General features: G+C 43.7%; 1 protein-coding gene across 1 annotated transcript in view; it reads left to right on the top strand.

The window, feature by feature from the left end:
- fam166b (family with sequence similarity 166 member B) overlaps positions 1 to 21,330 on the top strand; it is a 39,599-nt gene that overhangs the window by 11,880 nt on the left and 6,389 nt on the right. Inside the window, exons 3-5 of the mRNA XM_041196471.1 lie at positions 1,064 to 1,239; positions 4,474 to 4,612; positions 16,683 to 16,904. Of these exons, the coding sequence (XP_041052405.1) occupies positions 1,064 to 1,239; positions 4,474 to 4,612; positions 16,683 to 16,904 (537 nt within the window). The remainder of the gene's footprint in view (positions 1 to 1,063; positions 1,240 to 4,473; positions 4,613 to 16,682; positions 16,905 to 21,330) is intronic.

Here is a 21,330-nt window from a genome sequence, read left to right as displayed (position 1 = left end):
AACATTGGCAAAAGCCCAAGAGCATGACACCACCATAACATGTCAGATAAGGAATGGAGTGGGAGAGGTGGCCAATGGTAATGTAGTTAAGATCACCTATGAGAACTCAGTGCTCAGTTCACAGTCCATTCACAGTCATTGCTATTTTAATTGGGCCCTTTATTTAAGCAGCCCTGCCTGGCTGAGACTCAGTCTCATTATTATGTATGAATCAAAGTCCTATGATTGGACCCTGAATGTATTTTAACCACTGGCTAAACAGAACACCCACTATGGCCACCCACTCAGTAAATCCTACCACGGAAGAGGTGGAAGCCATAGAAGAAAAGATTTATACCCAGCAGAAATGCTCCTCTAGGCCCCACAAGTCTCTGCTGCCCTAGGACTCTCTATCTTCCCACCTGTGAGACCCTACCAGATCCCAAACATGGTATACCTGAGTGGCAGAGAGCAGCCTTTAGGCTGTTTCATTTCCCTCTGTTGTGGCCAGGCAGCTCTCTCTTTACATTCATTTCAAGATATAAATGGAACCCAGGAGTTAAAATAGTGCGAGCCTAAAATTAATCTTGGTGCTAAAATCTAACGCTTGCCTATCCCCACCATAAGGAAAAACCAGTAAAACTTGGAAATGATTGGTACTGGTCCAAAGTGGTCTCGTATACCTTAAAATAGAACTACAGTTTGGACCAGTACCAGTCAGTTCCACGTTTTACTGGTTTTTCACCTGAAAACTCTCCCCTGTTACCTGCCCTCCTCAGTGCCCCTGCAACACTACCATCATCATCCTTCCGCCTCCAAACTGGGTGTCTGACACAAGATTGGAAGTGAATAATAAGATGGGAAAATATGTTTAAATTGAGGAGTGATTAAGGGAAACTTGTATATCATTGTCTACAGTACAAATTATGAGAGTCTTTGTTTATTCCAATCTTCTGCTTTATGACATGATTATTCTATTCTTTCATAATTGCTCATTTAAGTTTTTAAATCATACTGTGCACATTAGGAATTTATACTGAACTTTAGCTAATATTTGCGTTTTTTCCTCCGTATTTGCAAACAGGCTTTGTTCCTAGCAGGAACATCTACTTTTCAAAAACCTACAGAGAAACCTGTACAGATGCTGTTGCAGATTTTGAGAGAGAGCAGCTTAAGATTGCCTCAAAGAAGCAGGAGATGGAATTGATAAATGCATTGCAGACTGGAAAAGCTAGGGCACAGACAAAGCAAGAGAAGAAAGTAACATCTCTGTTCATCTCTATCTGCTTGAACGGAATGTAAACATTTCTGTTAGCCTACAGACACTAGACTTGACATCAAAGAGAAACCCATTTCTTTATTTCTCCCCTTCCTCCTCTCCACCTCCTCTTCACTGCATCTGCCTCCACAATTTGGATTCATTAAGTTTAATTTGTCATCTAATGATCCAACCTTTACTGTTTCTGGTTTCAATTTCCCACATTAGTCCTTCTATTTCCCATTTTATTGCCTGCAGGATTTTAATTTCTATTCCCTCATTTGAGACATTGACATAAACAGAAGGGGTGTCAAGATTTATGTCAAAGATAAAAGCAAAATACTGTGGATGCTGGAAATTTGAAACAAAAACAGAAAATGCTGGAAAAACTCAGCCGGTCTAGCAACATCTGTGGAGAGAGAAACAGAGTTAACGTTTCAAGTCTGTATGACCTTTCATCAGAGCTGAAGAGAAGTGGAAATGTGATAAAATTAACAGAAGCACGAACAATCATTATCCACCACCACTCTCCTCCGCCTGGCTGAACTTGTTCGCTTACTGAACAATTTCTGCTTAAACTTGTCTCACTTCCTCCAAATAAAAGGTGTGGCTATGGCTACCCACATGGGTCCCAGTGATGCCTGGCTTTTTATGGGGTATGTGGAATATTCCTAGTTCCAGTCCTACTCAGGACCCCTCCCACAACTCATTTTTCAATATGTTGAAGACTGTTTTGGTGCTGCTTCATGCTCTCGTCTGGGCCTGGAAAAATTTATCAATTTTGCTTCCAATTTCCACTGTTCTTGTCACCTTCACATGGTCCATATCTGACATTTCCCTTCCCTTCCTTGACCTCTCTGTCTCCATTTCTGGTGTTAGACTGTCCAAAAATATTCATTACAAGCCCACCGACTCCTACAGCTACCTCAACTACAGCTCCTCATACCCTGCTTCCTGTAAGGACTCCATCCCATTCTCTCAGTTCCTTCAACTTCGTCGCATCTGTTCCAATGATGCTACTTTCCAAAATGGCGCTTCTTTTTCCTTTTTCTTAACCGAGGTTTCCCACCCACTGTGGGCTGACAGGGACCTCAACCATGTCTGACCTATCTCCTGCACCTCTGCCCTCACACTTTCCCCTCCCTCCCAGAACCATGATATGGTCCCCCTTGTCCTCACTTTTCACCCCACCAGCCTCTGCATTCAAAGAATCATCCTCCGCCATTTCCGCCAACTCCAGCATGATGCCACCAGCAAACACATCTTCCCCTCACTCCCCCCTTGTCAGCATTCCATTGGGACCATTTGCTCTGGGACACCTTGGTCCACCCTTCCATCACCCCCAACACCTCATTCCCTTCCCACGGAACCTTCCCATGCAATCACAGAAGGAGCAACACCTGCCCCTTTATCTCCTCCCTCCTCACTGTCCAAGGGCCTAAACACTCCTTTCAGGTGAAGCAGCATTTCACTTGCGCCTCTTTCAATTTGGACTATTGCATTCGCTGCTCCCATTGTGGTCTCCTTTACATTGGGGAGACTAAACACAGATTGGGTGACCACTTTGCGGAACATCCCCTGGTCTGTCCGCAAGCATGACCCAGACCTTCTTGTCGCTTGCATTTCAATCTATGTTATATACATAGATTTTCCAAAAGCTTTTGATAGCATTCCACATTGGAGATTAGTGGCTAATCATTTAATAAGGTAAAATGTGGATGGAAAATAAAATCAAAAATTGGAATGATAGAATATTCATAAATGAACTCTTTTTAAGCTGGTAAGTAGTTATGAATGTGGTAGCCGAAGACATAAATCTTGATCAACAAAGTTAGCATTTCGAGTCCATGTCCTTCTTCAGAGCTGCTCTCATGTCTACGTGTTTGTCCTTGGCCCACTGCAATGTTCCAGTGAAGCCCAATGCAAACTGGAGGAACAGCACCTCATCTTCTGATTAGGCACTTTACAGCCTTCTGGACTTAACATTGAGTTCAACAAAATCAGACCACGAACTCTGTCCTCTACCCACATGTCTTTTTTAATCCCCTTTTTTCTACATTCATTTTTATTTTTTTATGCATTTATCCATGGTTTTATCCCCTTTTTTTATCCCCCCTTCTATCACATTTTTTTCCTTTCTTTCCTCATCACCGCCCCCCCCCCCCCCCCCCCCCCCCCCCCCCCCCACCACCCCCACAGGGCCATCTGTTACTGCTCCATGTTGTTCTTTTACACAATGCTATCCTTGTTCTGCTATTACCAGATTCTGCTTTCTTACCCTTACACCACTATCACCACCTTTTTTTAGCCCTTATCGCTACCATTAACACTCCCTTTGTCCTTTAGTTCATGACATCTTTGTCAATCTCTCCTTTGTCCCCACCTATCGCTGACCTTCTATCCAGTTCCACCTGCCCCAACCCCCTTTAAACAGTATAAATTTCATCACATTTCCACTTCTCTTCAGCTCTGAAGAAGAGTCAGACGGACTTGAAACATTAACTTTGTTGATCAAGATTTATGCCTTTGGCTACGATATTCATAATTACTTATCCGCTTAAAAAAATTCATTTATGAATATGCTAACATTCCAATTTTTGACTTTATTTTCTACCTATATTTTACCCTATTAAATGATTAGCCACTAATCTCCAATGTGGAATGTTATCAAAAGCATTTGGAAAATCCATTGTAGGGAAGAGAAAGATTTTGAGTAGCGGAAATTTGAAACATCAACATGTCTTTGCTCTGTATGGAAGATGATTGACCCAGATACTTTCTGGTTTTGTTTCAAATTTACAGCACTTCTGTTTTTTCTCTCTTTAAACATCTTTTGTTCCATTTGTTCACCGTGACAGTAACAAAAGCTCCAGCTAGTTCCTTAACCATGATTTCCCCTTCTTGATTCCACTTTGATGGTTCTTTAACAGGCTCTGCCTTCTCAAGCTTTCCCCCACTACATCTTTTAGGAAAGATTGTCCTTGAAAACTAACATTAAAACTGGTAGGTTTCTTTTGAACTTTTGAAAATTATTGAACTATCTTTCCTCTTCTCAAGAATTGTTTCCAAATTTAGTAAACTTTTAAAAATTTTGACAACATAAAAATTTACTATCTTTGACTGGTATGCATATGTAGGCTGAAGGCTGATGGTTTATTTGTAGTAAAATGTAGTTCTCCCTGTGTTCTTTTAATTGGGTTTGTACTCAGAAATAATATTCTCTTCTTTCTTCTCAGCTTTTAACGGTCAATTACAGGACACCTCTTAAAGCGATTACTACTGATCCTGTTCCTTACCACTCATTGCATTCTTACAAAGTACTGACCTCTCCATATTTCATGCAAAATGAAGACCCTAATAAACATTTTATGTCAGGTGAGTATGAGAGGTTCAGATTTACTTATTTATGAATGAAGATGTAAGTATTTGTGTTAATATTGAATGGTGTAGTGTTTAGGATTAAAGTGGCATTGAATCTTTTTAGAGGCTGTCCTGATAACTTATTGGATAAATGCACCACCTAATGTGGTGCTGGACCGTACTGTCCATGAGAAGGTAGGGCCCATGGGCTAATTTGAGTTGGCTGGTCTGAAACAGGGATGTGGTAGGGACAGTACAAGGAGCATTGTTATAGCTGGCATTTCTAGCTCTACTTTTTCCATGCACTCTCCCCTCAGAGATTTCAACTTTCATGCTTTTTTTAATATTCATTCATGGGATGTGGGTTTCACTGGCTGGGCCAGCATCTAATGCCCATCCCTAGTTGTCCTTGAGAAGGTGATGGTGAGCTGCCCTCTTGAACTGCTGCAGTCCATGTGGTGTAGGTACACCCACAGTGCGGTTAGGGAGAGAGTTCCAGGATTTTGACCCAGCGACAGTGAAGGAATGGCAATATATTTCCAAATCAGGATGGTGAGCGACTTGGAGGGAAACTTCCAGGTGGTGCTGTTTGCATCTATCTGCTGCCCTTGTCCTTCTAGATGGTAGTAGTTGTGGGTTTAGAAGGTGCTGTTGAAGGAGCCTTGGTGAATTCCTGCAGTGCATCTTGTAAATGGTACACACTGCTTGCACTGTTCGTCAGTGGTGGAGGGAGTGAATGTTTGTGGAAGGGCTGCCAGTCAAGTGGACTGCTTTGTCTGGGTGGTGTCAAGCTTCTTGAGTATTGTGGGAGCAGCACTCATCCAGGCAAGTGGGGAGTATTCCATCACACTCCTGACTTGTGCCTTGTAGGTGGTGGACAGGCTTTGGGGAGTCAGGAGGTGAGTTACTAGTCGTAGGATTCCTAGCCTCTGACCTGCTCTCGTAGCTACAGTATTTATATGGCTAGTCCAGTTCAGTTTCTGGTCAATGGTAACACCCAGGATGTTGATAGTGGGGGATTCAGTGATGGTAATGCCATTGAACATCAAGGGGCGATGGCTAGATTCTGTCTTGTTGGAGATGGTCACTTGTGTGGCGTGAACGTTACTTGCCACTTGTCAGCCCAAACCTGGATATTGTCCAGGTCTTGCTGCACTTGGACATGGACTGCTTCAGTATCTGAGGAGTCACAAATGGTGCTGAACAATGTGCAGTCATCAGCGAACATCCCCACTTCTGTCCTTCTGGTGGAAGGAAGGTCATTGATGAAGCAGCGGAAGATGGTTGGGCCTAGGACACTACCTTGATGAACTCCTACAGTGACGTCCTGGAGCTGAGATGACTGACCTCCAGCAACTACAACTATCTTCTTTTGTGCTAGGTATGACTCCAACCAGTGGAGAGTTTTCCCCCTGATTTCCATTGACTCCAGTTTTGCTAGGACTCCTTCGTGCCACACTCGATCAAATGCGGCCTTGATATCAAGGGCAGTCACTCTCACCTCGCCTTGGGAGTTCAGCTCTTTTGTCCATGTTTGAACCAAAGCTGTAATGGGGCCAGGAGCTGAGACACTCTGGCGGTACTCAAACTGGGCACCAGTGAGCAGGTTATTGCTAAGCAAGTGCCACTTGATAGCACTGATGATGACTCTTTCCATTACTTTACTGATATTGGAGAGTAGATTGATGGTAGTTGGCTGGTTTTGATTTGCCCTGCTTTTTGCGTACAGGAGATACCTGGGCAATTTTCCACATTGCCGGGTAGATGCCAGTGTTGTAGCTGTACTGGAACAGCTTGGCTAGGGGCACGACACGTTCTGGAGCACAAGTCTTCAATGCTATTTCCAGAATGTTGTCAGGGCCCATAGCCTTTGCAGTATCCAGTGCTTTCAGTCATTTCTTCATATCACATGGAGTAAATCGAATTGGCTGAAGACTGGCACCTGGGATGCTGGGGATCTCCAGAGGAGGCTGAGATGGATCATCCAGTTGGCACATTTGGCTGAAAGTTGTAGCAAATGCTATGTTTTGCACTGATGTGCTGGGCACCTCCATCATTGAGGATCGGGATATTTGGTGGAGCCTCCTCCTCCAGTGAGTTGTTTAATTGTCCATCACCATTAATGCCTGAATATGGCAGGACCGCAGAGCTTAGATCTGATCCGTTAGTTGTGGGATCGCTTAGCCCTGCCCATCACTTGCTGCTTATGCCGTTTGATATGCAAGTAGTCCTGTGTTATAGCTTCACCAGGTTGACACCTCATTTTTAGGTATGCCTGGTGTTGCTCCTGGCATGCCCTCCTGCACTCTTCATTGAACTACGGTTGATCCCCTGGCTTGATGGTAATGGTAGAATGGGGGATATGCTGGGCCATGAGGTTACAGATTGTGTTCGAGTGCAGTTCTGATGCTGATGATGGTCCACAATGCCTCATGAATACCCAGCCTTGGGTTGCTAGATCTGTTTGAAATCTATCCCATTTAGTGTGGTGGTAGTGACACACAACATGATGGAGGGTATCCTCAATGTGAAGGTGGGACTTGGTCTCCACAACAACTGCACAATGTCACTCTTACCAATACTGTCATGTACAGATGCATCTGCAGCAAGCAGGTTGGTGAGGATGAGGTCAAGTATGCTTTTCTCTCTTGTTGGTTCCCTCACCACCTGCCTCAGACCCAGTCTAGCAGTTATGTCCTTTAGGACTCAGCCAGCATCAGTCAGTGGTGGTGCTATTGAGCCACTCTTGGTAATGGACATTGAAGTCCCCCACCCAGAGTACATTCTGTGCCCTTGCCACCGTCTGTGCTTCCTTCAAGTGGTGTTCAACATGGAGGAGCACAGATTCATCAGCTGAGGGTGAGCAGTACGTGGTAATCAGCAGGAGGTTTCCTTGCCTGTGTTTGACCTGATGCCATGAGACTTCATGAGGTCTGGAGTCAATGTTGAGGACTCCCAGGGCAACTCCCTCCTGACTGTATACCACTGTGCTGCCACACGTGCTGGGTCTGTCCTGCTGGTGGGACGGGACATGCCCAGGGATGGTGATGGTGGTGTCTGGGACATTATCTTTAAGGTATGATTCCATGAGTATGACTATGTCAGGTTGTTCCGTAACTAGTCTGTGAGATAGCTCTCCCACTTTCAGCACTAGCACCCAGATGTTAGTAAGGAGGACTTTACAGGGTTGTTAGGGCTGAGATTGTTGTTGTCATTTCTGATGCCTCGGCTGACGCTGGGATGGTCCGTCCAGTTTCATCCCTTTTTTGTGACTTTGTGGCAGTTTGTTATAACTGAGTGTCTTGCTAGGCCATTTCAGAGGGCATTTTAGAGTCAATCACATTGCTGTGGGTCTGGAGTTACATGTAGGCCAGACCCAGGTAAGGACGACAGATTTCCTTCCCTAAAGTACATTAGTGAACCAGGTGGGTTTTTACAACAGTTGACAATGATTCCATGGTCATCATCAGACTTTTAATTCAGGATTTTTATTGAATTCAAATTTCACCATCTGCTGTGGCAGGATTCGAACCCAGGTCCCCAGAGCATTACCCTGGGTCTCTGGATTACCAGTCCAGTGACAATACTGCTACCCATCACCTCCCCCCATCTCCAGGGCGAGCAGCTCTTATGAAACATAATAAGGGACACTTTGACCAAGGGAGGCGTCGGGCAGTGCTAGCGAATGTGAGAGCAGGAGGGAGGGGGCCTTAATATGTTTTAGAATTTTGAAAAACTATTTGCAATGCCTTTTTATCTTTAGCATTTATTTGCCCATCCCAGCATTTATTGCCAATCCTTATTTGCCCTTGAATTGAATGGCTTGCGAGGGCATTTCAGGGGCATTTAAGAGTCATCCATATTGCTGTGGGTCTGGAGTCACACGTAGGCCAGGCCAGTTAAGGATGGCGGATTTCCTTCCCTAAAGGATATTAGTGAAACATGTGGGTTTTTACAACAATTGATGATAGTTTCATGGTCACCATTACTGAGACTAGCTTTCAATTCCAGGTTTATTGATTGAATTTAAATTCCACCAGCTGCGGTAATGTGATTTGAACCCACATCCCCAGAGCACTAGCCTGAGCCTTTAGATTACTGATCCAGTACACCGCCGTTTATTTTTTATTCATTCATGGGAAGTGGGCATTGCTGGCTAGGCCAGCATTTATTGCCCATCCTCTAATTGCTAAAGGTAGTGGTGGTGAGCTGCCTTCTTGAACCCCTGCAGTCCATGTAATGTAGCAGTTGTAAGCAATTGCAAAGTCACATTTTAAGATGAACATAAGCAACAAACCTATCTCAGTTATAGTTTTTAAGTTCCTTACACCACAATTGAATTCAAACCTGCCATATTCAAATTTGACTAATCTCCAGCTGGGGCTGTGGGGGGAGCAGCGGGGGTGGGGGGAGACAGTGGGGGGGGGAGGTGGGAGGGTCCAATGCAGTGCCACCTAGAGCCAACAGTGGCAGTGCGGCAGCACAAATAACAAAGACGCACAGGGAGCTCCAAGAGGAGACTTCAGGCAGTCTCCCAGATTGCTGGCCAATCAAAGCTTTAAAAATTTGGGACAAAATGCTATTCTGGGAAGAAAAATTGGGATCCAGGACAATCAGCAAAATTACAGGATAATCCCATAAAAAGTAGGATGGTTAGTTACCTTATCAGCTCTTTCTCTCAAAGACACTTTGATAATTATGATAACGATGTAAAGTGAGCGATATTAAATCAGCCGTCTGTTATACAATGCACAAGAATTAAAATTTTGCAATACTTAAAGAATCTTGGATCAGTTTTCTGCCCTTCCCCCAACACTGCTGTGATTGAGAGATTTCAGTCCCCTTCTGAGTCTGTGTCTGTGTGACCACTGGTTCTACTGCTTTTTCAGCTTCAGTTCTTCCCTGGCCAGCATATCAGAAGACCACACCTCAGGTGCTTTAGGATTTGGTTGTATTTATTTGTGCTGCAACAGTTCTTGCACACACCCCCAGAAACACTTCCTGCTATGTGCAGATGCAGTTGCAGTGACAGCAGTTAAAGTGTTGCAACTATTGCATATCACCACTCTAAAGGTACTGCATGCCTAAAAAGCAGGATAGCAAAACCATGACAGAGTGAGGTGGGAAATTCCCGTGAGAAAGTAGCAGCAGTGCCAGCAACAATAATTGGTTCCCTCGGTGCTCAATTCAGATGCCTTCTGGTCAGCTACAACATTTTGTAAAGGAACAAACCATCTGCCAAGAATTATGCCCAAAATACCTTGCCCAAAAGCTTCTTGCTCAATTTATTAAGTATAATTTATAATATTAAATAAAAAATCATCAAATGTGGGGCTCGAGACTATGACAGTGAGCCCCATACCAATTGAGCAAGACAAGATGTGCAGGAATTGGCTCCACAAAGCATATCCAACCTGGGAGACAGCTCCACAACTCATTGCCCAAATGTAGTAATTGAGGGTATTGCCCCTCCTGCTGTCAATCAGGAGTCACATGATGTTCTGGGAGGCTCCGACAGGCAAGCGCAGGCAATCCGGGTGGCAGGGCTTCTGGACGAGAGTCCTGATTGAGCATGTAGCACCTGAAAAGCTCTCTGTAATAAACTTTATCTATTTCTTGTTGAAATCTGTCTGCTCGAGATAATACAATTGGTGATGAGGGTAAAATAGCTCCGACACTGCACCTCACTTGTTAACATGAGTAAATCGAACCTTAAGAAAAAGAAAGGACTATTCACCAGTCATACCATTCTTTGGCAGAATTGATCCTTATGATGCGACTATGGAAGACTAGAGCCAGTATGTAGAGCGACTCGCATTTTATTTCATAGCGAATGAAATTATGATGGAGGAAAAGCAGAAAGCCATTCTTCTGAGTGTATAAGGCAGGAAAACATACAACCTAATTTGCAACCTGACAGCCCCTAGCGCACCCAATTCTCAGTCCTATAATGAACTAGTGGACCTCTCGAAAACATACTTCCAGCCGAAGCCATCCGTAATAATGCGGTGTTTTAAATTTAATTCCAGAGTTAGGGCCACAGGAGAGTCCAGTGCAACCTATGTAGTGAACCTCAAGCAATTGACAGAACACTGCGACTTCGGGGACACATTAATTGAGATGCTGCGGGACCGATTAGTTTGTGGAGTTCAGGACGATGCCATTCAGCACCGTTTACTCACGGAGGTCAACATTGACTTTAAACGTGGCCTAGGAATCTCCCTTGCCATGGAAAGTGCTGCGAGAGACTCTCAGGCTTTGCAACACATACAACAAGGCGGGAACCTACTGCCGACCGTGGTGCGAAAACCAGACCCACAGCATCAAAGCAAGATGCAATGTCCACTTGTGAGAAACATAAAAAAGCCTTGTAGAAACACTTCAGCAGTGATTTCAAGATTAAGTTGTTATATATGTGGAGGTGACCGTGGAGCGGACACCTGTAAATTCAAGGAGGCAGAATGCCATTACTGCCATAAGAAAGGTCATGTAGCAAGGCAATGCAGGGCAAAGTCGAAATGTCCGTGACAAAGCAGCAAATCAACATGATTGAATTGAAAAATACAGCAGACCCTGAAGCTGCCGACACCGACTTCTATTTCCTGTATAACGTAACCGCTGTAAAAACCGAACCTATCACTGTCACAATCCCAAGTTAATGAGAAACCACTAATAATGGAGGTGGATACAGGAGCCTCAACTATAGCGGTGGGACAACACACTTCCAAATACGTTAATGAAGGTAGACAGCCAATAAACCTGGAGCAGACAATTACTAAATTAAAGACATACACTGGAGAATTTATTCAGGTAAAGGGCATTGCCACAGTACCAGTGTCTTATAGACAACAAGCAGCCCAGCTGCCTGTGATAATAGTGAAAGAGAAAGGACTCAGTCTTTTAGAGCAAGACTGGCGACAGAAGATCAAGCTTGACTGATCTGAGATATTTCACCTGAAAACAGGAGTTCCTGAACTGCTAAGAAAATACGACATGGTATTTTGGGATGAATTAGGGAAGTTAAAAGGCATGCAGGCCAAGATATATGTGGATCCTCAGGCAGTACTGCTTTTCCTTCAGGCCAGACCTGAAGAAGAAGGTGGATGCAGAACTGTGCCAGTTAGAAAAGCTGGGCATCATCCTGCCTGTCCAATTCTCGGAAGGGGCAGCACCCATAGTTCCAATAGTTAAGCCTGACCAAACCATTCGCATCTGTGGGGACTATAAATTGACTGTAAATAAGGCAGCAAAACTAGACAAGTACCCCATTCCAAGGATAGATGACTTATATGCATAGCTGGCTGGAGGCAAGTCCTACAAAATTGTATATGACAGGCCCAAGTGCGCCCAATTCTAATTCCTATAATGAATTAGTGGACCTCTTGAAAACATACTTCCAACCAAAGCCATCCGTAATAATGCATGCCTACCAACAATTAGAACTGGATAGCACGTCGAGGGAACATGTGACTATTAACATACACAAGGGTCTTTTCAGTACACCCGCCTACCCTTTGGAATATCTTCTGCATGTGTTATTTTCCAGAGACCAATGGAGAGTCCTTTGTAAGAGCCATGTTATCACATAGAATAGAAAATGGATCAGAAAGGCCCATTGGCTATGTCTCGAGAGCCCTCTTCACAGCCGAGAAGGACTATTCCCAGCTACTAAAGGAAGGTTTATTGGTAGTGTTCAGAGTGAAGAAATTCCACCAGTGCCTACATGGACGACATTTCACCATTGTGATCATACTCCATTAATGGATTTATTCAGTGAGGATAAGGCATTAGCAAGAATACAACATTGTGCTCTGATATTATCTGCGTATGATTATAATCTTATGTACCATCCTGGCTTACACATTGCAAATGCGGACGCACTCAGTCATCTCCCATTACCAGATGGCATTGTACATGTTCCTGTTCCACAGGAAGTTGTGCTATTACTGAATTTCTTGGATTCTTCACCTGTGTGTACGAACCAAATTAGAAATTGGACGAATAGAGATCCAATATTGTCAAAAGTCAGAGGCTTTTTTTGCAAGGATGGTCAAATTCACCTGTATTTACAGGTTTGAGACCATTCCATGCCAGAAACACAGAGTTAAGCTGTCAAGATGGAATTTTGTTGTGGGGATCAAGAGTTGCCATCCCATCACAAGGTAAGAACCACTCTTGACAGAGCTTCACAGTGTGTATCCAGGCATATCAAAGATGAAAATGCTTGCACGAAGCTCTGTCTGGTGGCCAGGCATTGACACTGACATTGAAAGCACGGTCAAACACTGTCTCCACTGTCAGCAACAACAGAAGCTGCCTCTTTCAGCTCCCTTGCATCCGTGGGAATGGAGTGGTCGACCCTGGGTTAGACTACATTTCGATTATGTAGTCCCTGGCTTCTTTTCTCTACTGCAAGCCATCTTCTTAAACCCTTCTCCTGTGTTCCCTCCACCCTCACCTCAAACAACAAGACTTCTTTGGTGCTAGGATTGAAGCTATCCAATCAGCTGCCTCTGCCACATCGCTCCCTTTCACTAGCCCACTGGGCCAAACTGCCTTTATTGCTCCCCATGCCTTAGTCCTGAACTCATCTTGTCTATGAGACCCAATGAGACCTGTCCCTCAATTCTATATCCACTAAACTGCTAATCACCCAACTTCCTCTCCTGACTCCCATGTTAGTTGAAATTGTAAATAGTTCTCCCTCTTCAGGTGTTGTTCCTATCTCCTTTAAATCTCCCGTCATCACCCTCACCACAATACCGAAATAGCTCTTAAAAGTCACAAATGGCATCCTATGTGACTGTGACAAAGGTAAGTTTTCCATCCTCACCCTTCTTGACCTGTCTGCAGCCTTTGACATGATTGACCACACATCCTCCTCCAATGCCTTTCCACTGTTGCCCAATTACGTGGGACTGCTCTCACATGGTTCCATTCTTATCTATATCATTGCAATGGCTTCTTTGAAACTCCTGCACTGTTACATCTGGTGTCCCCTAAGGATCCATTCTTGGCCCCCTCCTAGTTCTCATCTAAATACCGCTGCTTGGTGACATCATCCAAATGCACCTTGTTAGCCTTCACACGTATGTTGATGACACCCAGCTGTACCTCACCATCAGCTCTCTTGACTGCTGCACTGTTGCTGAGTTATCAGACTGATTATCCCGTACTGGATATGCAAAAGCTTCCTCCAGTTAAATATCGGGAAGGCTGAAGCTATTGTTTTCGGTCTCAGCTCCAAACTCCATTCCCTAGCTATCGATTCCATCCATCACCCTGGCAACTTCTTGAGATTAAACCAGTCTGTTCGCAACATTGGTGTCACATTTGATCGTGAGATGAACTTCCGACCTCATATTTGTGCCATCACTAAGACTACCTATTTCCACTTTCGTAACACCGCATGACTTCACTCCCCTCTCAGCTCATCTGCTGCTGAAATCCTCATTCATGCTTTCATTACCTCTAGACTCAACTGCACTCCTGGCTGGCCTCCCACATTCTACCCTTAATAAACTTGAGGTCATCTAAAGCTCTGCTGTCCTTATCTTAACTTGCAGCAAGTCCCATTCCCCTATCACCCCTGTCCTGCTGACTAACATTGGCTCCCGGTCAAGCAACATCTTGATTTTGAAATTCTCAGCCCTGTTTTCAAATCTCTCCATGGCCTTGCCCCTCCCCGTTCCTGTCATCTCATCCAACCCCATACAAGCCTCCAAGATATTGGCACTGTTCTAATTCTGGCCTCATGTATAATCCCAATTATAATTGCCACACCATTGTTGGTTGTGGTTTCAGTTTCTTAGGCTCCAAACTCTGGAATTCTCTCCCTACATCTTTCTGACTCTGTACCTCCCTTTCCTCCTTTAAGGCATTCCTTAAAGCCTACCTCATTGACCAAGCTTGAAGGTATTTGAACTAATATCTCCTTATGTGGTTTGGTGTCATACTTTGTTTTAAAATGCTCCTGTGAAGCACCTTGGGATGTTCTATTACATTAGAAGGTGCTATATAAGTATAATTTGTTGTAAAATGAATGAAGTCAATGTGAATGAAAATCGAGAGAGATTAAATAATGGGCAGATGATTTGGTCTTTGATAAAGACCACAGTAAAAGCTACCTCTCTGCCAGTGCACCTTCTTGATTTCAAAGTTCAACTTTCTTTTAAAAAATCCAATTACCATGAGTCAAGAAATGATCTGCCTGTCTGTCATTTTTCTCTTTCATTCTCTCTATCTTTCCCTCTGTTTCACATGTATAAGTGATCAGCTTGTCTAATCATCAACAAAGAGCAAAGGTGCAAAAACAGAGAGGGGGATAGAACCAGAGAGGTGAGAGGGCCTGGGGAAAGTGTGAAAGTGAATGGGTAAAGGGACAGGGCGAAGTGAGGGGTGAGGAGGAGGTTAGAGAGAGAGGGGGAGAAGGGCAAGAGGTTGTCAAGGGAGAAGAGATAATGGTCAAAAGATAGGGTTGGACAAGGAGTTCCGGAGGAAGAGTGGGTGAAGCAGAAGACCAACAGCCTAAGAAAAAAGCTTAAGCCAGCTTATATTTCACCTCTCTTCTATTTTCACTTAGTTCTGTTGAAGGGTCATTCGGACTCGAAACGTTAACTGTGTTCCTCTCCATAGATGCTGCCAGACCTGCTGAGTTTTTCCAGGTATTTTTGTTTTTGTTTAAGAAAAAAGCTTTTCCTGTACTTGGGCAACTTTACTTGGATGGACACTAGCATGCTTTTCTATTAAGAGTCAGGTGGTTGGGAATCAGTAAGGCCATAGTAATGTGTTCCTGCAACTCAGTTTACTGCAATTTTGACAATAAAAGAGGTCGAAAAATAGGTACAGAAAAGGGGAAAAATTCAAAATATTTCCAAATAAATCCCAAAAATCATCCAAAATAACCTGAAAATACAAAAGAAAGTTTATTTACCTGTACAGAAATCAAAACTCTGAACTGGAAGAAACAGTTCGAGGTTGGTCCACATCCATTCCGTGGCCAAATTTTGCAGTTGATTATTGTGACAGGCTGACATAGGAAAAACCATTATAAGTGTGGATGGTATTACAGTATAATGGTGAAAATTTGACACAAGATTGTGATAAAAATGGAAATTAGGTTATGAATGCAGGAAATGCACACAGAAATAAAGGGAGGGATTTTAACTCACTCCCAGCCAATGGAAATCAGGAAGGGGTAGTTAAAATGCTACTGGGGATTTAGCCTCAGGCCTCCTGCCTTGATTCTGGTAATTTTAAATTGCAGTGCTAAAGACACTACCAGAAGTCAGTGAGATCCTTTTTTAAATATGCAAACCATGTTTCAATGATCAGGATCAGACTAAGGGCTAAGATTGGGACATGGTACTTGGTGTTGCAAAATACTACCCAGACCATTTTAAGTACAGTCAATTTATTGATTGCATACTTTGCTACTGTGTTTTACGACTGCATAGGGAAGCCCTTTTAGCCCCCCTGCCAGGCCAAACCTGTTGGGAACAAAAGTAAGGAGCTCAAGAGGACCAAAAAGTTAGGTTTTCTTAAAAACAATTGCCTCCTTGAGCCTGCAAGGATACCTTGGTCGGTGACATCTGCCCCAGGCTTTCCTCGTCCTTTCAACAGCCAACGACACACAAACATTTACTTCCTGCCACCCAAAATCCCATAGCTGCCCACCAGTGATGTCAGTTTTACTGGCAGGTTTGGGCCAAAGACTGACTGATTTTGTAGCTGAGGCCAGGGAGTTAAAATCTTTCAAGCTTCATGCTGCAGGGTGTTTGACAGCTTCCCACTTGCCTTGGCACTTGATTGCTTCAATCCTAGACTTCTTTAAAATTGCCCTCAAAGTGTATAATTTTATTTAAATTATATACATAAATAGTAAAAAATTATCTGCGTAAACACTGCATTTCAGAATGTTCTAATAAGATTGTGCACTAAGTGATTCAAACAGTCAACCAAATGGTACTTGATCTTCCAAAATACTACCCAGACTATTTTAAATGCAACCAATTTATTGATTGCATACTTTAGTACTGTGTTTTGTTGCAGGTAATTTTAAATCTGTACATTGTTTGTTTCACAGGGTACAAAGGGCATGTACCCCGTGCCCGATTTCTGCTTGGAACCAGCTACCCTACCCTTACTCACTCTGCCTTGATCGAATTCAGCCAGATGGTTAATAAGTCAAAACCTGCATCAATTCCGGCTGGGAACTCAGTGAAAGATAGTGAAACCCTGCCTTGGATTAGGCACGTATATCACTCAGAAATGGGAATGCTGCCCCAATATTCAGGCCATATACCAGGTAAGAGACCACACCTGGATTACTGTGAGCAGTTTTGGGAACCACACCTTAGGAAAGCCATATTGGCCTTGGAGAGAGTGTAGAGCAGATTTACCAGAATGATATCTCAACTTCAGGTGTTAAATTATGAGGAGAGATTACACAAACTCGGAATTGGAATTTAGAAAATTAAGGAGTGATTTGATCAAAGTTTTCAAGATATTAAGGGGGGCAGAAAAGACTATAGAGAGCAACTATTTCCCATGGTTGGGGAATCTAGTACTAGGGTATATATTCAGGCCTTTTGGCAGTAAAATTAGAAAATACTCCTACACAAAGGGTGGTGAAGTTTAGAGCTCCTTTCTGTAAATGGCAGTTGATGCTAGATCACTTGTTAATTTTAAAAATCAGATTGATTGATAGATGTCTGTTAACCAAAAGCAGTAAGGGGTGTGGGGCAAAGGCAATTCTATGAAGATAGATCACAGTTAAGTACCATTGAATGGCAGAACAAGCTCAATGGGTTAAATGGCCTGCTCCTATTCCAGTGAAGTTCTGTGGTCATCAATGTGTGTGATGCCTCAGGATACAGTTTTCTTATATATTCCCCACTCTCTCATCACCACCACACTGGGTTGTACACTACTGGATAGTTTCCATTAAACAAATAAAGGCAACATAGATTTAGCAAGGTAAAATTTGCAAAAACTGACTCCAAACTCAAAGTCCTCCACCTAATGAAAACACTAATTTTGCAGGATGCCTATTAAAATGACATTATGACCTAGATTGTCTCATGCAGCAACTACTTTGATGAGAGTGAGGGGTCAGGAATCACCTGCCAGGTTTCCCAGGGTCAGTATAATTTGAATATTGTTGGCAGGCTCTCAAGAGGATTTCTGCCAGTGCCAAGGGTAATGGGTGAAGGAAATTCCTGCTGCTAAGGGCATTGGCACACTCAAAGGCACACCCCTGCTTGTAAACCAGAGACTGTCAAGAGAGAAATCCCTCCTTATAGCCCGACTACTCCCTCCATTAAGACTCAAATGCCAACTCTTAAGGACCTTCAATTGTCTTGCACCATTGCCAAGGAAGTGAATCGTTGACAAGTTCCCAGATATCTGCCTTCGTTCTAGTCAGTGGAGTTGTGTGATTGTTAGCCTATGGGATCAGTTATCTCTGTTGTTTAGTTATAAAGCAAGGGATCTCAACCTATTGAGGCTCCTCTTCTATGTTTTAAAATTCCACAGACTCCCTGTAACACAAGACAAGTATTTTATCTATATAAAAATTAATTATATAATTAAATGTATATAAACATGTGATGGATAGATACTTATTATTGTTTTACTCACTTAATGTGAAACTTGTTGCTAGTGCTGAGCAACAATTCTATCAAGACATGGAGATGTCTTAGACAAGAGCACACACAAGCCGTGGTCAATGTTTATCCTGGCTCGGTACTTTATTTTCATTGATCTCATTGCTGAAAATCCAGTTTTGCATCAGTCAGTTATAATAAATAGGCCCAGTACTATCAGTGTTGCAGAGCAAACAGTGCTGTATTCATTGGAGCATTCACACCCGGAGCCCTCGCTGCCTCCCACACTCAGAGGCCGCACCATCCCCACTAACTAGACCTCTCGCAATACCCAGAGATGTCTCTTTATCAAAATTTCTATTCCTATGCAGACTGGTAATTCAAACAGGATGCTTGGTTTGCACCATCCAAAAATACAGGAAAGAGGGAAGAAGGAGAGAATAATAAATCAAACATCCAGCAGTCGTAAAATGACATCTTGTTATCAGATCAAAACAATGAAAAGATGTATTAAAAATATTATTGGTAGTTTAGTTTAGATGTTGAACTTGGGAGTGAATTGCTGATTCATGAGGGAGAGTTGTGAGGTCTGTGCTGAGGTCAATCTGAAATCTAGATTGATGGTACAAAAGCAAAATACAGCAGATGCTGGAGTTCTGGAAAAAACGCAGAAAATGCTGGAAATATTCAGCAGGTCTGGCAGCATCTGTGGAGAGATACACAGCGTTAATGTTTTAGGTCAATGACTTTTCAATTGAACATTGAAACCTTATGTTAGATTGATGGTGTTGGGAGAAGCCACAGGGCAGCGACAGTAGTGGTGGCAGATTCTTCTAAACCTTCTGGCAGGCCCTTAGGGACTGGTGGGCCCCCAGGTGAGAACCCTGGGTCTAAGGAATAGTTTCACCTCCACTTGCTACCTTCCCCCACATGCTGGGCTGGACTTTATGCTTTCCTGCCAGTGGGTTTGAAAGCAGGGGGGCACGCAAAATCCAGCCAGTGGCCCTCCCACGGCCTACCAACCTGCGCCTCCCCCCCTTTCTGATATTTTAGGGTGGACAGGGGAGAAGTCAGGCTGCATGTCGCCCCCTGGCCTATTGAGGCCCTTCAGGTGATCAATTAATGTCCGCTTAAGAACCTCAACCAGGCCCTACCGGTATTTTACCTGCCGCAGGGGAGAAGCCCACGCCATGTGAGAAGCTCTGCAGCTTTAGCTGCACAGGCTGGTGTTGGGCAAGGGGGGAGGGGAACCTCCTTTGCAGGTCCCCTGTGCCCAAAAGAAGCAACCACCACCTCCCCGTCCCAACCCCCCAAAGGTCATCTCCCACTTTAAACTCTCCCCCGGACTCTTGATCCCAGTCCCTCCCACCCCCTCAGAGGTGAGACGCCTGACCCCGGACTTACCTAGGTTTCTTGGCATGGTGGGAAAACCCGCTGTCCCAGCAATGACCACCACTTCCAGCTGGCACACTGTGGCTACAGAGCTGCTGGCTATCCAATTGGCTGGCAGCTCCCTAAGGCAGGTCTTCCTCCCAAGGTAAGGGCAGAAGTCTCACCTTAAAGCTCCTGGTTTTAAATTGCTGCATGGCAGCCATCGTGATTGTGGGCGGGTCACTCTTCCTGGACTATGGAAACCAGAGAGTCCCCAATTGGACTGAAGGAAGAACATATCAGGGTGTGAACCAACATTCTACTCACTAGCTCAAAGTACAGAAAGGAATAGCAACATATAAGAAGAACTTGGTTTTTTTAAACAAACAAGAACATTCTATTAGGGCAATCAAGTTCATTCCTTGATAAATCTCAACTCCCTAGCATTCTTTTCACCATATCCCTAAATCAATTTTCCAGATATACATTTGATTTGCCTCTTGAGCCCATACTCTTCACCAATGGCCTTCCGTGATAACGTATTCCACAAATGCTCTGTGGATCAAAAAGTTCTGGGGACCACCATTCTTAACATTAACTTCCAAATGTTTTAACTTCTGTCTCTTGGTATATGAAGCCTTTGCCACTTATGTATCTTGGTTTGCTTTTATTTGAAAAATCCAACAATCTTCTTTAAATTGGATCACTGACACAACTGGAGCACTCCATGCTCATTATGATTAGAACAGGCATTGCTTTGAGGCCCTGAGTGTCAATCAAATTGTCGTCAACGTGGATTATGATGCAGTGAAAAAGGCTATTCTTAGTGTGTATGAGTTGGTCCCTGAGACATACAGGCAGAACTTTTGAAACGTAAGGAAACAACCTGGGCAGACCTATTTTGAATCTGAGAGGGTAAAGCAAAGTCATTTTGACCATTGGATATGGGCATTCAAGGTAGAGATAACATTTGAAGCTCTTAGGGAAATAATTCTCCTGGAAGAATTTAAAAATTCACTCCCTCCAGTTGTTAGAACCCATGTTGAAGACCAGAAGGTTGCAACAGATAGACAGGCAGTGGAGATGGATGGTGATTATGCACTGGTCCACAAAACTAAACCCTTTCTCTATCACCCCCACAAACCTGAGAAGGATGGAAGGTGGGAAGGCGAAAGGAAGGAAAGTAGCCAGGGAAGAGAAGGGACAGCTGGGAATTCCCCGGAAACTCCTCCTCAGGCCAGAAAGGAAGGTGCTGAGGGTGGAAGTGATATTCGAAGGCCTAGGTGTTTCCATTGTAACAAGTTGGGACATGTTTGTGCAGACTTCTGGAAGTTGCATTGGAAATCCATGGGACTTATTAAGGTACATAAGGGCAACTCAGGAAAAGGAGCCCTGGCTGAAAGTGCAACAGATCAAGTTGTAGCACTAACTGCATCTGTGAAACAAAGTGTGAACACTGCTGTGAGTTCAGGAGAGGTGAATGCGATACATAAGAGTTATAAAGAATTTTTATCAAGAGGAAAAGTAACCCCATAACCCTCAAATGAGACAGCTAAACCCATGATCATATACAGGGTCACTCAAACACTTTTGTTTGGGAAAAGCACAACTTTTCCACAGAAAGTGCAATAAAAGTCAAAGTTTTAATAAATGGTATTGGTAGGGAGTATATACCCGTACCTTTGTACCAGGTGCACTTGGAGTGTGATCTAATGCCTGGGACAGTGACGGCATGGGTTGTTCAGAAATTACCCG

This window comes from Carcharodon carcharias, chromosome 1, assembly GCF_017639515.1.
Source record: "Carcharodon carcharias isolate sCarCar2 chromosome 1, sCarCar2.pri, whole genome shotgun sequence".
Taxonomy (NCBI): domain Eukaryota; kingdom Metazoa; phylum Chordata; class Chondrichthyes; order Lamniformes; family Lamnidae; genus Carcharodon; species Carcharodon carcharias.
The sequence above is the reverse complement of the archived record's forward strand: the minus strand, read 5'-3'. Positions and strand labels throughout refer to the sequence as shown.